This window comes from Natrix helvetica, assembly GCF_964273705.1.
Source record: "Natrix helvetica genome assembly, chromosome: 2".
NCBI classification, from domain to species: domain Eukaryota; kingdom Metazoa; phylum Chordata; class Lepidosauria; order Squamata; family Natricidae; genus Natrix; species Natrix helvetica.
In genome coordinates this window covers 97,784,927-97,801,836 of record NC_138552.1, presented here as the reverse complement: position 1 = coordinate 97,801,836, position 16,910 = coordinate 97,784,927, and the positions used below count along the sequence as shown (strand labels likewise).

General features: G+C 41.1%; 1 protein-coding gene and 1 long non-coding RNA gene across 3 annotated transcripts in view; one reads left to right on the top strand and one right to left on the bottom strand.

The window, feature by feature from the left end:
• Positions 1-15,650, top strand: part of FSD1L (fibronectin type III and SPRY domain containing 1 like) — a 51,652-nt gene extending 36,002 nt beyond the window's left edge. For both annotated transcript variants that reach the window (XM_081944073.1, XM_081944072.1), the window contains 4 exons: positions 2,237-2,337; positions 5,360-5,611; positions 8,960-9,048; positions 11,583-15,650. In XM_081944073.1, coding sequence (XP_081800199.1) covers positions 2,237-2,337; positions 5,360-5,611; positions 8,960-9,048; positions 11,583-11,705 — 565 coding nt within the window. In that variant the 3' untranslated portion in view covers positions 11,706-15,650. The remainder of the gene's footprint in view (positions 1-2,236; positions 2,338-5,359; positions 5,612-8,959; positions 9,049-11,582) is intronic.
• Positions 1-16,910, bottom strand: part of LOC309387537 — a 482,764-nt gene that overhangs the window by 237,836 nt on the left and 228,018 nt on the right. The window lies entirely within an intron of this gene.

Here is a 16,910-nt window from a genome sequence, read left to right as displayed (position 1 = left end):
TTAATCAGATAAGTTTTTATAATTACCCTGCATGTCTTTTCATACAGAGAGAGTGTTCTGGTTAAAACACTTTTTTTGCTTTGAGTAAACCAAATATACTGGAAATAGTACAGCTCAACTACAGTGGCTTATCATTGTACTATCCTAATACAATCACATAATTTGGCTTGTATTTATTCATGTATTGATTGGTGGTTTCCAGTATGACAAATATTTAAAATTATAAATGCTGTTGAGAATACTAGTAAAGGCTGTTAATATAAAAATATTTTCTGGGTGAAGGGAACTTAAGAGCACACCGGAAAAATAGCATGTAAAGTTTTAGTGGGGGGGAGTATTAATTTTAGTCTATGTTTGTCTTATACCAAACATGGCAGTGCTTTAGTAAACTTGCTGTTTTTCTGCATAACCTGATAGCAAACCTAAATTTGCTTTTTTGGTGGTAATTAGAATAGACTTTGCAGTAATGACTGACTTGGAGTATGAAAAAAGATGGGTGTATTAATCCTTTTGCTTGAATAAATGCTTTAATTTCTTGGCTTTGCTGTCTTTCATGCTTCACTTCTTTCTTTCTTTTTTCTTTTGGTAAGTACTTTTTTTCTGAAATGTTTACTTGGTGAAACACTTTTTCAGTGATATATGGTTAATGTTTTCAGCATCCACAGTAAGGTTTTATTTTGGAAAAATAATTTCTGCTTTATGGTCTACAGGAGGGATAGGCAACTCTAGAGTTCCCTCCAACTGTCCTTCTGAATTTCAATTTTTTTTTGCCAATTTGAGGCAGGAAGCACATCAAAACTGTAATGTAAGCCTCAAGAACAAATTTCATTTTTAAATCTATATATCCAACCCCTCCCAAAAAATCTAATGGGGAAATAAACTTCCAAATGTATGAATAATGTGGCCCTAATCACTTTGCATCATTATTGTTTCACCAAAAAATGGACCTATATTCCCTAAGAAGTAATTAAGCATGATCTTTGATCACCAATATGTTGTACATAGTACAGTATTTTATTATATTACAGTCTAAATTATAGTAAGTAAATCAGCCTAATTTAATACATCTCCAGTATTTATATAAGCCATTCATAAGGATAATGTGTGCTGAGTACAGGTAGTCCTTGCTTACAGTATGGTTGAAAATGCAATGTCACATGACTGCATTGCTCAGCAACAACAATTCTCATTGCTTATTGAGTTGGGGCTGTTAAGCGAGGACATCCAATCAATGTCCTGTCTGCTTCCAACAAACAAAGTGAAAGGGAAGCCCTGGGCAGCTTGCAAGAAGGCTGGTTTATTGGTGGCTAGGTGGCTGCTGCAATATGGTATGAATGTGGCCAGGCTGGGGGCGAGTGCTGCCAGTGTGCAGGGAAGTTCAGTTGCCCACTGCAGCACTGTGCAGATATGCTCAGGATAGGGGTGGCTGTTGCTGGTGCGGGAGGATGCGCAGGTGGCCACTGCAGTGCCACATAAGCATGCACTACAGAGTGTGGGTGAAAGGGTGCTGTTGACTCCAATCTTGCACTCCATAGCTTGGCTCCTTAGGTGAAAAAGCAGAGGGAGTAGTAGGAATGACTTACAGGAGTGACTTGCATCCTTCCCCACTGGTTTCCCTACATACTTTGCTAGTGGGAAGCAGGCAGGGAAGGTTGCAAGTGGCAATGCTGCAAGTGTCATACATGCAAGCTGGTTGCCAAGCACCTAAGATTGTGATCACGTGATGGCTGGAACTTTGAGAACTGGTTATAATTGCCACTTGTTCAGTGCCATTGTAAGTTAAAACACTTAACTGAGGACTACCTGTACCATCAGTGCAATGCTTTAAATCTGGAAGATACACTAATGGAGAAAGGGTGATGCAATACTGAAATCGGGCATTTTCTTGGTTTTAAGATACTAACATTTAAGGTATTAATACGATCAGATTGAGCACCTTCATAAGCAGACTGTTTTGATTATTATAAAATAACCACCTAGTAATGTGTCCGTAACTTTTCTGTGGTTGCGATATGCTTTATGTTCCACTATCCTATTATCTGCATGGCTTTTTGTTTTGAATATATAGAAATGTGTAAAGCATGCCTGCTTAGACAGTCTTTTGTCTTAAATGTTTCTGCCAAACTTATTTCTCTTTTTAAAGTGTTCAGACTAATTTGGTGTCTTAACTCACTTGTAGACATTTTTATTTATATACTATCACAGTCAGTACAAATTAATTTCTTGCACCTTATAGAAGTGGCACTCCATCTCCAAAGCGGTCATCAGTTAGCTCACGCTCACCTTTGATAAGGGGCAGCAGAGATCGATTTACTGGAGAATCGTATACAGTCTTGGGTAAGGCTTTTTATAAAACTTTTTAATTATAAAAAGTATAAAGTTATGCATTCCTGTATTTCTTTAAGGCTTATCCCAGTCAGGAACCCAAAAAAGCTCCAAGAGCTACTTATAAACTTCGCAAATTAGATTATTAGAATCTGAAAAGCATTTCAACACAAGAAAAGGGATTTAAAGAAAGGGAAAAGAGCCAAGCAAGTTAGTTCATTGCCTAGATGAATAATTGTAAGGTGTTATCAAGTCAAGCTGAACTGTTGATTGTATGGACAAATGTTTATTATTTGTTATTATGTTACATTTTAGTTAATGTAGTTAATTGTAGCTCTTCCACGGACGTTACATTTTTTTAAAAAATTCATTTGTCCATATTGTCTTTCTTTCCTTGTCTTCTCTCAAAATTTCCAGGAACAATAATTTTTCTCTAGCTCATCTTTTGTTCACATCACATTCCCAAAGTTTGTGACTGGTCAGGCATGTAGTCATTTTACCAGTGACGTGCGGTCACTAGAGGCAGGGGAGGCAGGGCCTCACCTCTCTTCATGGAATAATAGTATATAATATTATATACTATATATAATATTATATACATCCGTCCGGCCGCGCCCGGGAGACGCGGAGGGAGCAATGTTGTCGGCGCCTCCGGATGACGAACCAGTCGCTTGCTTTCGTCATCGGGAGGCCGACAACATTTCTGCCTCCACGTCTCCCGGGCGCCGAAGCAGTCCGGCGAGCGAGCGAGGCAGCGAGATCTTCGGTCACTCGTCCACCGGACTGCTTCCGCATCTCCCGGGCGCGGATGGACGAAGGGAGCCAGAATGGCGCCGAAGCAGTCCGGCGAGTGAGGCAGCGAGATCTTCGGTCACTCGTCCACCGGACTGTCTTGGCGCCATTCTGGCTACCTTCGTCCATCCGCGCCCGGGAGATGCGGAAGCAGTCCGGTGGACGAGTGACCGAAGATCTCGCTGCCTCGCTCGCTCGCTCGCCGGACTGCTTCGGCGCCATTCTGGCTCCCTTCGTCCATCCGCGCCCGGGAGATGCGGAAGCAGTCCGGTGGACGAGTGACCGAAGATCTCGCTGCCTCGCTCGCTCGCTCGCCGGACTGCTTCGGCGCCATTCTGGCTCCCTTCGTCCATCCGCGCCCGGGAGATGCGGAAGCAGTCCGGTGGACGAGTGACCGAAGATCTCGCTGCCTCGCTCGCTCGCTCGCCGGACTGCTTCGGCGCCATTCTGGCTCCCTTCGTCCATCCGCGCCCGGGAGATGCGGAAGCAGTCCGGTGGACGAGTGACCGAAGATCTCGCTGCCTCGCTCGCTCGCTCGCCGGACTGCTTCGGCGCCATTCTGGCTCCCTTCGTCCATCCGCGCCCGGGAGATGCGGAAGCAGTCCGGTGGACGAGTGACCGAAGATCTCGCTGCCTCGCTCGCTCGCTCGCCGGACTGCTTCGGCGCCATTCTGGCTCCCTTCGTCCATCCGCGCCCGGGAGATGCGGAAGCAGTCCGGTGGACGAGTGACCGAAGATCTCGCTGCCTCGCTCGCTCGCTCGCCGGACTGCTTTGGCGCCATTCTGGCTCCCTTCGTCCATCCGCGCCCGGGAGATGCGGAAGCAGTCCGGTGGACGAGTGACCGAAGATCTCGCTGCCTTGCTCGCTCGCTCGCCGGACTGCTTCGGCGCCATTCTGGCTCCCTTCGTCCATCCGCGCCCGGGAGACATGGAGGCAGAAATGTTATCGGCCTCCCGATGACGAAAGCAAGCGACTGGTTCGTCATCTGGAGGCGCCGACAACATTTCTCCCTCCGCGTCTCCCGGGCGCGGATGGACGAAGGGAGCCAGAATGGCGCCGAAGCAGTCCGGCGAGCGAGCGAGTGAGGCAGCGAGCGAGGCAGCGAGATCTTCGGTCACTCGTCCACCGGACTGCTTCCGCATCTCCCGGGTGCGGATGGACGAAGGTAGCCAGAATGGCGCCGAAGCAGTCCGGCGAGCGAGCGAGCGACGCAGCCTGATCTTCGGTTGCTTCCAGAGCCGGAGCGGGATGGAGCAGCCATCGCCTTGGAAGTGAGTCGCGCGGACGGAGCTTTGGGGCTGAGGAGAGAGGCAGGGACGGAGGGAGTGGGGGGAGAGGAGCCGCCCCCCTCAACCCCCAGGCAATGGGGAAAGCTTTCCCGAAATGGGGGGGGGGGTGTCGCGGGAAATAAAAAGGGCGCGCGCTGGGGGGGGACGAAGGAGGCTTTGGCGTGCCTTAGAGGCGGGCGGGCAAGCAACGAAAGGAGCAGTGAGGGCGGGCGGTGGCTGCAGGCGGCAAGGCTTGAGCGGGGTGAAAGGGACTGGTGCCGGTAGAGGAAGTAATGCTACGCCGCGGTCCCCTTAATGTTCACTCAGGAAGGCGGAGAACGAGACCACGTGGTCTGCACATGTGGTCTGCACACGTGGTCCCATTCCCCGCCTTCCTGATGACGTCACCAGCCTCCCCAGCCATAACCCTCACCGCACGTCACTGCATTTTACACTTAATGTAGGCCTGGGAAATTGGTTCTTCTTGCATCTATGATGCTCTTAGTAACTGTGTCCAAATTGCAAATTTGAAAGTATTTCTTTCTCTACTTTTTGTTGGTTATATTTTTGCTTGCACTACAGCTGTTCTCTCCAGGGAGAGGGGGCGGTCTAGAAATCTAATAAATTATTATTATTATTATTATTATTATTATTATTATTATTATTATTATTATTATTATTATTATTATTATTATTATTATTATTATTATTATTATTATTTTGGATGAACTTTTATGAATTTCTTCTCTTTGGCTCTTTTCATGAGTTCAAGGTTCTGTAGAAGCCTTTCCAATGACCATTGGGGGGAGTCCAACTGGGAATTATATAAAATTAGGAAAATATTAACAATATATACAGCTTTAGTTTATACCTGTATGCTTTGTGTTTGACACTTAACATGTATGTGCTCTTAATCTCTGAGGAATCTCAACTGACATAAAGTGTTAATTGATGATACTGTGTTTTCTTCCAGGAGATACTACAATTGAAAATGGACAGCATTATTGGGAAGTAAAAGCTCAGAAGGACTGCAAGACATACAGTGTAGGAGTAGCATATAAAAATATGGGCAAATTTGATCAGCTGGGAAAGACCAATACAAGCTGGTGTGTTCATATCAATAACTGGCTCCAGACTACATTTGCAGCCAAACACAATAATAAAGCAAAAACACTAGATGTCGTGGTTCCAGACAGGATAGGAGTCTATTGTGACTTTGATGGAGGTAATTTTAAGGCTTCTAAGCTATTACTGAAAAAACCTGAAATATAGTGGACAATTTTCCAATCCAGTAATAATTATAATGAACTAAAAAAAACTTGGTCTGAATTTATCTTTAAGCTGTTTTCTATAAAACAAAACAAAATACTTTTTAATATAGTTTCTAAATGTATTAACAGGGTAAGAACAAGAGCATTAATTGAAAATGGTATTATATGAAACATACAAACTTTATGAGTTTCCAATTTATTTCTATTCATAATCCCAAGATGGAAAGGGCTTTATACTATCTGAAGGAATAGGTATGGGCATTTTCAGTTATAGTATACTCCCCCCCCCCAATTCCCCAGGAGATACATTTGAATCTGATTTTTTAAAATTCTTCCAGGCATTTTAATCATTTGGTCTGCTAAGTTTAGCTTATTTGCTGCTTAGTAAATTTTTAATTATTGGCACTGCTGCTTTTATCATTTTAATATTTAGAATTTTAATTACTGTGTTTTACTGTGCATTTTATTTGCTCAGAATGTTTGTGTTAAGCTACTCTGGATAGATCTGGTTTTGAAAAGCAGCATATATAACAAACAAATAGTTTGCTGAGTATTTATTTAGGTTAAAGTGCTGCTGCAATGTGTTGATACTGGATTGGAAAATCTTATACCATACAGAATTTCATGTCAATTAGTAATGCAGAATCTTGCGGCTTTTCTAAACAATTGTTCTTACCATTTGTCAGGCATGACTCAAAATAGCTGCAGTGGCCCATAGATCAGTGATGGTGCCGAAAGCACGCACGCATGAAGGGAGGCTTCTCAAAACAGTGCTGTTTTGCAAAGGGAGGATTTCCCCCCTCTCAATGCTATTTTGCGAAGGGAGGCTTCTCAAAATGGGACACCCCCATCTCTTTGCTCCCCTCAATCCATCTCTCTCTACCCCCCTCCCCCCCTCTCTCCCCTGCCAATGGCTCAGTGTGAAGAACTGGGAGGAACTGTGCAGAGGAAAAGGAGGAGGAAGAAAAGGGGGGGAATGGGGGAGAAAGAGAGAGAGGGGCAGAGAGATAAAGAGTGACATACAAAAAGGGGAAGTTGGGAGATGCTCCCTCTAAATACTGACCCCTCTGCTTTTTTGGAGAAAGGGGGCGATCCCAGGAGGGGAAAGGAGAGGGGGGTCCTTGGTGAAGCTCTATCCCCTATTCCCCCCATCCCAGTTAAGTCAGCTCGGTTTGGGACCCAGCCTTTCTAACTTCATTTGGGATCTTCTAACTTATAGGATCTTCCTTTACTCTCCTCGCCCCCTTTGCTGGCACTTTCGGAACTTCTCTTTGTTGGGCGGGTGATTGGGGGAGGTGAACACACGACAACCTAACAACCCCCTCCCCAAAGCCAGGAAAAACATAGTCGAGGAAAAGTAGCAGATCGCCCAGCGGAGAGCCAGGCGTTTTCCTGCCTTCCACGTGCAAACACTGCGACCCACAGCCCTTCAGTGGGATGAAACATTCTCTTGAAATCTGCTTCTCATTTTCCGTGGGAATTGACGTTCTGTACCTCCCTTCCAACTCTCTCTGCCGTTTTATTTAACCCTTGGATCTATTGAACCTTCCTTCTCCTCCCCCCTTCGCCCCACCACCAAGTCCAGGCCCCCAAACCCTTTTCTTAAAAGCAAACCCGCCGGGGCTCAGTTTCTTCTCTGTCGCATTTCTCTTTCTCTCTCTCTTTCTCCCTCCCTCTCTCTTTCTCCCCTGTTTCTCACCCCTTTCCTTCTTCCTCCTTTTCCTCTGCACAGTTCCTCCCAGTTCTTCATGCTGAGCCATTTGGGGCGGGAGGTGCAGAGAGAGAGAGGAGGGATTGGGGAACCTGGGCCAAGCGTGCCAGGGAGCAAAGAGACGGGCATCCCGTTTCTCAGCCACAGCAGCTGCAGATGTTTCAGCGTGTCTTTTTATTTGCTCACCCTTGGAGAGTTTCCCTTCCCTCTTTTCTCCTTTCCTACCTGGCTTTGCAGGCACCCGCCACTGCGGGCTGTGAAGAAGGAGCACCAGGCCCTGTATTGATGGGGGGGGGGAGAGGAGGCGGTGGGAGGGGGAGAGAGAGAGAGGGAGGAAGGCATTTTTGGCATAATCTTTTACGCCTCTCTCCTTTTGTTGGATTTATATTAATTGTCCCTTCTTGTCCTCTAAAGAATTCCTTCCTTCCACCCCCGCTGGAGAAACGGCTGTGGAGAAGCAGGGGCAGCCAAGAGTAAGAGATGAAAAGTTCTAGACCCCATCCTAAAGCCTCTGGAGGGAGAAAAAATGGCTGAATGCGCAAACCGGAAGTCCATTCCCAAACTTCTGGTGTGCGCGTTGGGTTGTTTTTTGCCCTCAAGGCTTTAGGGAAGCCTCCGGAGGGCAAAAAATGGCCAAAAATGAAGGCTAAAATCAGCTGGCCAGCACACACATGCACGCTAGAGCTGACAGGGCAATGCCTCGCGTGCCCTAAGAAATGGCTCCACATGCCACCTGTGGCATGCATGCCTACGTTTCGCCATCACGGCTCTAGATCTTTTCACTATGAAACTGTCAAAAGTAAATAGAGAATAACCATTTCAATTTAAAACAGAGGAGCAGGAGAGTAGGGAGTTAGGAAAATTAGAACTTTTGAGAGAAAAATAGTCTTGATTATGATTATGAAATTGATATGAAATCAATTTTAACTTCATTATCTTAAATTGAATATGTCAATCAAACAAAAACTTTATTATGGTCATAAACCAATATGAAATACAACTACAAAAAAGGCCATTAGCTATTAGATGTGAAATAGAATCTCTCTCTTCACAAGTGCAACTTCTGTGATTTTCTGGGTGTAAATGGTGGTATACTTTATGGAGACATCTATAAGCTTTCAGAGATCTCCATAAAGTAACCAGTGCTGAAAGTAGTGTTGGGCTAGAGTGATTGTTTGAACAGGCAAAACAATTCAGACATGCTATCATATGTGCTTTAAATATGTGTACAGATGACCCTTTGGGCCCTTGGGAATACAGTGTGTAGATGTATATCTGTACTCTCATTCCATACGTTCTGCTTCCTAGTTCATGTGGTAGCTGGCATAGAAAACAAGTGTTGAACAACTTGCTCTCCCATAGTCCATCTATTCTAAGTCAAAAGCTACTACTTAGTTACCCACTCTTGCTATAAGATACGCTTTTTAGTTCTGCATGCTGACACTGGCAACAAGATTTCTTAATACTCTTTGTAGGTGATAGCTAATGGGGTGTTATGAGGAAACAATATTCGCTCCAAAGATTTCCTGATTGAAAAGACTTTTGAGGTTTATTTTTGAATGGAAGTATTAATCTCCATTTCTCTCTTTAGGTCAACTCTCTTTCTATAATGCAACCTCAAAGGAGTTGTTATATACTTTCAAAACAAAATTTACCCAACCTCTATTACCAGGCTTTATGGTTAGTATTTGTTATCTAATGAAATTACTGTTGCAATGTTTCAATTTTACAATTTCAATTACTCTTGTAAATAAAATCAAAATTTAAAATGTTATGAGGAAAGCTGTAATATATTTCACACTACTTACAGGTTTTGATGGGTATGACAAGCCTACAACCATCTACACTGCTTAGATCTGTTCATTATGTCTTTTTTTAAGTGACAGTCTGACTGGTTTAACTCCTATGTTCTTTAAGGATTCAGAGAAACATCTAATACATTAAAGAAGTTAAAACTGATAACTTAGACTTTAAAAAAATCCCAGTTCTTTAACACATACTCTTATAAATATAAAATCCACATGCATAATTTTTGTAGAACAACCAATGTTCTGAGTGTGTACATTCTTGTTTTTCTTTCCTTAGAAGCAAACCTGAATGGCTACTACAATAAAGAAAACTAACTTGCTTAATTATCAAATTTATATGTTATTCAACTCTCAATGTTTATTAATTCTATTGAAGTGAGGCTATAGACTTTCTATTTAGAAAACAAAAATACATAACTTAATGCAGACTTTCCCAGCTTTGTGCCTACCAAATTTGTTGAGCTACAACTCCCAGAAGTTTTGGTAGGCATATCCTAACCTAGAGTGCTAAAAAAGGATTAGGAATCAATGTTTCTAAAAGCTATAAGTAAATCAACAAATTAGAAGAAAGGCAACTCTGTTTTTTTAAAAATTAATTTAAATATCATTGCATTTTTCAGTTCTCAGTTTGTTTCTGTTCTAGCTGTTATTTAGGATTATTTTCCTATAGCAGTTCAGAGTTTATTAAGACTATATAATTAAATCCTATTAAAATAGTAGAAATAAAGGGAATTTATATGTGAAATATATATATAAAGGGAAAGCAAGAATTATATATAATTAATAGAATTAATTAAACTAATAGTAATTAAATCCCAAATTCTGGGAGAAAGGCATTGGAATCTTTAAATTTCATAGCGGACTACATTTTTTGTAGTCTTTAGAGAAGTCTTTGCGAGGCATTGGGTTTTCAATAAAACATTATGTTTATGTTCCCTCCTATCAAATTCTACTTTAGATGCTAGTATCAGGGCCTAAGCAGACTTGTATAGATGCAGTTGGTCTTTTGTATGGTTGGCATCAAAATTTTAATATTAACCATCAATATTTTAAATTGAGCCTGGAAATAAATGGATAAAGAATGAACATGACAAAAATAATTAGTTTCAAATTGTCGTCCTCAATCAACTCTGCACCTGAATTTTCAGAATCATTTTTAATAGCATGACAGTTATAGTGTTTTACTATGGAAGAAAACAGCTTTTTGAAATGAAATAAATCAACCTACATTGTAGTTGCACTTGATTTAGCATACGTAGGACAAGTGAAGAAAGTACGTTATCTATTCAGGATTTCTATTGAATGCTGTGAATGTCACAGCTACGTATTTTTTCTTGAAACATAACTGAATCTTAAGTTTAATCATTCGTTTACTTCATCCAAGTTTCCCCCCCTCCCCCAAGTAATGGAAAAGCTTTCTTTTTCCAACTTTTAATACAGGTATATTTCTGTTTTCACATTCTGAAAACAGATGCAAAGAATAATGAGGTTACCCTAGTAATAGAATCCAGATTTGTACAGGCAGAAGACCACTTTTGTAAAGGGGAAGAAGTTCTCACTTGTCTTCCCCATTATAGATTTTAATTATATAGTTATCATTTAAAACTGAAATTTAAAAACCTCAAACCCTTTCCCCCAGAATTTGGGATTTAATTACTAATACTACTTCAATGAATTCTATTAATTATATACAAGATTCTCCACACTGGACAATATCCTTTAAAATTTGAGAAATCCTGAAGAAATTAGTAAGAGATAGTTGATGGACTTCAATGAGAGAGAAACTAGCAAAAAATGTGGAAAGATGGACAAGAAGTTCATGTTGCTTTTTCTGCTTCATGCAATCAGATCTAGTTCTGGTGTTATGTCTTGGCATTTTCTCTTTCCATTCTTTCAAAAACTTCATTAGAACAAGTTGTTTGTCTAACAAATGAAGAAGAATCTATCTTGTATAAAAGTATACTCAGTTTTAAAATAATACTGTGTGTTTTTCCTGATGTTTCTTACATACCAATCATTAACAATTATTAATAAAAAGATAAATGTGAGAAAGTATGGTTTGTCATGATAGGAACAAGCTATACTGAGTTATAATTGTAAGGAGAGGAGTGAAAGTTTTTATGTATTATTCTTTAGCACTGTGTCATGATTTATTAAAACAATCCATCTTCAACGTGTGGTTTGAAGATGGCTGGTTCAGCATACCAGAATTAATATTGTTAAGTACAGCTTAGAGCTTGAGCATAGTGTTGAGTCTGGTTAATAATAAAGAAAGAAAGAAAATGCTTGATTTTGAAACAGCCATAATAAGGCAGTGGGAAATATGTGATTCCAGTGATAATCTGTTTTCTTTTTAAGAAGAAAGTTTGGATAATTTTCCATTGTTCTTTATATCTTATTTTTTAGGTTTGGTGTGGTGGGCTCACATTGACAACAGGATTGCAAGTGCCAACAGCTGTGAAAACACTGCAGAAAAGTGAAAATGGGTTGAGTGGTTCCACTGGTAGTCTAACCAATGTTGTCCAGTGATGTTCCTGGCTAACAGCTACAATAAGATCAAAGAACAGTTTAATGCATTCTTGCTACTTCCAATGCCTGACCACCACTAGTGCAAAATGCTTGTATTGAAACTGGCTTCTACTGAAGTATTAGCAAGAATGTATTGTGGTATAATAGGAAAACATCAGCTTTGGCAAAGGAATATTTCAGGTTATAGCTGTATGCTTCTCTTTAGACTAAACATGACTACTTGTCTTATGGTTGCTTGACTGATAGTTAATTCTGAATGATGTGTAGCAAAGACAAGTATGGTCTTAGTATAATTTCCCTCCACCCCATTACTTTTCTCCTTTCTAGGTTTTCTAATAATTAGGTTTAAATTATAAGAAAATGAACTAAACACTGACACTTATAAAATGGGAGTCTTTTAATAGTCAGAAAAAAATGTCCACAAATAGAAAAGGGGAGGAACATGAATTGTTTTGATTATTGTCCTTTCATTCAATGTAGCGCTCTTATTGTCAGGCTCTAAGACTTACTTTTGTTATTCATCCTAAGCAATTTTATGTTGGTACTTTGTGTTTATTACTTTACAGAATGAAAGATGTCATCTATATTTCACTACTGTACATAGTTACAACCAATCAATTTAACTTAATGAATTTTAGAGAAGCTTCTGTTTGTTTCTTTATGATGTGTTCATTCTCATTCATGTTTGTAAACGTTCTCAATTATCAAGCCTCTTTAAATGAACTTGGTTATAAAGCACTTCTGAATCTTTAAGAATCCACTCTGTGTCAAGGCATATCCGAAGCTTGGAGTATATGATCAAATTTGCTTCTAGCCCTACAAAATTTTATCCTCCCCCCCCCCCCCCCAATACACTGTCTATATTTAACTCTGTAAATCTCTTGGGTCTTTTAAGAAATTTCACAAGAGTGTAAAGAAAAGTGCTTTTTATATCAAAGCACATTCATAATTGTTCTGTTTGAAAAAAATAGATATGTGCAATCTTAGAAATTTGGGATGGATGTTCTCAATTGAACTGTCTGTCCAGTTGCTTTTCTCAGGTTCTTCTTAACGGTTCCCCTTTTCAACCAACTTGAATCAAGTTAAAGCTGTGTAGAAAAAAAATGTATTTATCATGTAAACCAAGGAATTGTTTACAATGTAATATTCTATAGGCAAGACTCCCTCTATTTGTGATACTTTTTAGAGTATTTAATCTCAATTATATATTACTTGCATATTTGACTTATGAAATAAAGTTTTTCTTATAACTGGCTTGAACATCAAATGCCAACTCTACTGGGGAATAAAAGGATTATTTAAAAAATGTTATTCACATTTGGAATGGTGAAAATTGGTCCAAATTAGCCTGAATCTTGTGGAAATTTGAATGATGCAGTTGTTAAAAAGTAGAAATGATCATTTACTTTTGAGAGGTATGTATGCAGTGATATACATTGTCAGTTCAATTATTCAGACATCTATTAATATTCTACAACTCAACTGCTTTCTAATTTATTTTACTCCCCTCACAGTGATAGTGTTTGGAAATTTTAATATGCATCTCAAAAATAATGTATTAAAAAAATAAGATTCTTATCTCTAGTTTAAAGAAAATAAGCTCTGTAAAAGTTGAGGGATATTTAGTTCTGATGGTATTCAGCAAAGTAATCCCTATCAGTTTAACAAAGTAAGACACAAGAGGAGATTCTTTAAGCACTTTAGACACTTTTTCTTTACTTATAAGTACTTTGAAAAGATAATGATATAATTCTTCTGATCAGCTCTATTTGATGGCAAGCATGCAGGTGTTGAATGAAAGTACTGTGTTTCCCCAAAAATAAGACAGGGTCTTATTTTCTTTTGCCCCACGAAATATGGCTTATTATAGAGGGAGGGCTTATTGTTTTGGGGTTGCCAGGCAGCTTCTCCCTTGCGAACTGGCTCCCGAAGAGTCAGGCATAGCCTCAGGGGCAAAGCAACCATGAGGTGACCACGCTTACGAGCAGCCACCCGGCAAACCCTCTCCAGCCGAGCAGAGCGCCATTCACTAACCTAGGGGGTATCCCTAAGGCGCCAAGCCACGTGGTGCTCCGCCCTCCCCCCAGCTCCCCCGGCTTGGCACATTCAAGATACCCCCAAGGTCAGCGCATGGAGCTCTGCCCGGCTGGAGAAGGGGGTTGCACGAGTGCCTGTTCCGCCCCCGCTGCGCTCCGAGCATAACTATTTCTCCGGCTTTCAAACTGCAAAACTCTGATGCCGAGTCTTCCAGCAGCAGCCGCTTTAGGAGAGTCTTCCGGACAGAGAGTCTTCCAGCAGCCAGCCCACAACCATAGAGCGCACACGTAGAGCAGCTGCTGCTGGAAGACTCGGGACCCGCGTTTTGGAGTTTGGAAGCCAGAGAAGAAGTTATGCTTGGAGTGCGGCGGGGGCGGAACAGGCGCTCATGCAACCCCTTCTCCAGCCAGGCAGAGTCCATGCACTGACCTAGGGGGTATCCTGAATGTGCCAAGTCGCAGGAGCTGGGGGGCGGGCAGAGCGCCACGTGGCTTGGCGCCTTAGGTATACTCACTAGGTCAGTGAATGGCTCTCTGCCCAGCTGGAGAGGGGGTTTGCCGGGCGGCTGCTCGTGAGCGTGGTCACCTCATTGCTGCTTCGCCCCTGAGACTGTGCCCGGCTCTTTGAGAGCCCGCTTGCAAGGGAACAGCCGCCCGGCAACTCCCCCCTCCGGCTAGGCAGAACGCCACTCCCCAACCTAGCGGTATCCTGAAGGCACCAAGCAATGCGTTCGGGATACCGCTAGGTCGGTGAGCGGTGCTCTGCATGGCCGGAGGGGTGTGTCCATCCAGGGGGCTTATTTTGGGGGGTGGGCTTATATTTTTGCCCACGCAAAAATGTGGCAAGGTGTTACTTTCAGGACAGGTCGTATTTTCAGGGAAACACGGTATTACTGTAGTTTGTGTTTTAGGTACGGAATGCTAGATCATAACAATGGATAGTGTTTTTCCAGTATGTACATAATTTGTCTGCTTACTTACTGTAAAATGTATTTTTGTATTATAAATAGTTTTGTTTTGTAAGTTTATGGGGAAAAAATCAGTTTTGCTGTTTTGGTATTCAGAAAATTAGGAATTTTCATTCAGTATCTGAGCACCAAAATTTTGTAAACTAGCTTAGAAATTGAATGGTTGATTAAAATGTCAAATTATGTGAATTTATTGTCAAAACAACAGGTTAATGCCTAAGCCACATAGACAATATTATGGATGAGAATTTAATTTAGTATTATTTAAATATTACAGCATTATGATATAAGTATAAGACAAATGCTAGGAGTTCTCTTTAATATTACAGACTTAAATACCTGGCTAAGGAGAAAGTAGAAATAGTCATTTTTTAAGTCAACTGTTGTCTCTGTTCCCTGCCTTTGCTTCTCAATATGCATTCTTTATGAGGAGAGCAGGTTTGAAGCAAATCATTATGTTGTGAGTACTGACATTTGAATTATGCAAATTATAATTTGGTACAGTAGCATTTTTTCTGTGAATGGTTTCACACTTGTTGACTTTACCTCTTCTAGCCATTTGGGGCATTTGACACTAAATTGAACAGACTGAGCACACTGTATTCAAGGTTTTGCCCTATAAACTGACTGTTCCGTTTTTCACCACTGATAAAATAGTTCTGCACGTGCCTTTTCAAACTAGTTCCATACCTCTGCTGTTGATTTTGGCATTAGATGCGGAGATTAGAATACATATTATTATTACTGAACAAGGATATTGTGGATTGATGGTTCTGCTTCCATTTGGTGCTTTAGTCTTAATCCTTGAGAAAGATCCAAAAACAATAATCTCATCCCAATCACACTGGGTGCCTTAGAGCCCATTGAGTGTTTTTATTTGCTGTGTCTTTAACTCAATCACATCTCGGAGGGATTTTGTATTAATAAACATTGGAAAATCACTATTGTAGTCTCTCTTTTTTAAAAAAAATTATTGTTGAGCGACTGAAATCAGTATGTTTAAGGATGGAATTACTTTTCTGGCATAAAGCGCTAGTTTGGTGTAGTGAAGAGGTTAGACTGGTATTTTGGAGATCCATTTTTGTGTCCACTCAGCCACGGAAGCTAGCTGGGCAACTATGGGCCAGCCACACATGCTAAGACAAACCTATCTGGTTGTTGTGGGGATGGGACTGGTATGCATGCCTCTTGAATGAAAGGCAGACTATAAACCTAACAGATTACATGAAAATAGTGCCCAATTTTCCTTTGTAACTTTCTGAAGACACAATTTTCATCAGATGCAAGTTTACCAACCACTTAGTGATAGTTGGAAGAAGCTAACAATGTTCTTATGATATTGTTCACAGTGGTGTACTGCTGTGCTTTTTAGAAGGATTCATGCTAGAAGGGAGTGATGCTATAAAAAGAAATTTCCAAAATTAACTGGTGACTTTCAGTGAGTAAATATGGTTCTCATTCATACTCTCCTCAAATTGAACAAGTCCAATCTGCTCAATTGGGTTTTTCTAGCAAGCTCTTAATGTGGTGTTGTTATACTGCCTTTGATTATAATCTCACTATGGACAAAACAGAAAATGGCCATGGATGAACTGAAGAATTTAGTTTATTCAATTTATTGGTCACCTGTCTTGTCACAGGACAACTCTGGGTGGCTTACAATATTAAAGATAAAGTAATGTAATATAATATTACAAAAATATAAATATACAAAAATAAATACAAAATGCAATAGCTAAAAGATGGGGAGGGAGAGAAAGGGCGGGTGGGGAGAAGTTTAAACTATCACCATCATGAAGCCGCTCCCCTGGAGCCCCAAGCCAACTGCTAGAATCTGGTCTTTAAACTCTTAGAAAGATCAGAACTGGAGCCGACCTGGGGGTGGGACACAAAATATTCTGAAGGGCAGGTGCACTGGCAGAGAAGGCTTCTCTGGACCCACCTGTCAGAATCCCTGGCTGATGAGGCCTGCAGTATGTTGCCTCCTAGCATGAGTGGGGTGGGCAACTCCCAGTGGAAGGATGTACATTCTATTTTTATAATCAAGTAGGTGGGCAATCCTCCTAATCTTGCAACTACCAATAGTCCTGAATTTACGATCACAATTGAGCCCAAAGTTTCTGTTGCTAAGTGAGACATTTGTTGTGAACTTTTCTTGCCAAAGTTGTTAAGTGAATCATTGCAGTTGCTAGGTTAATAAC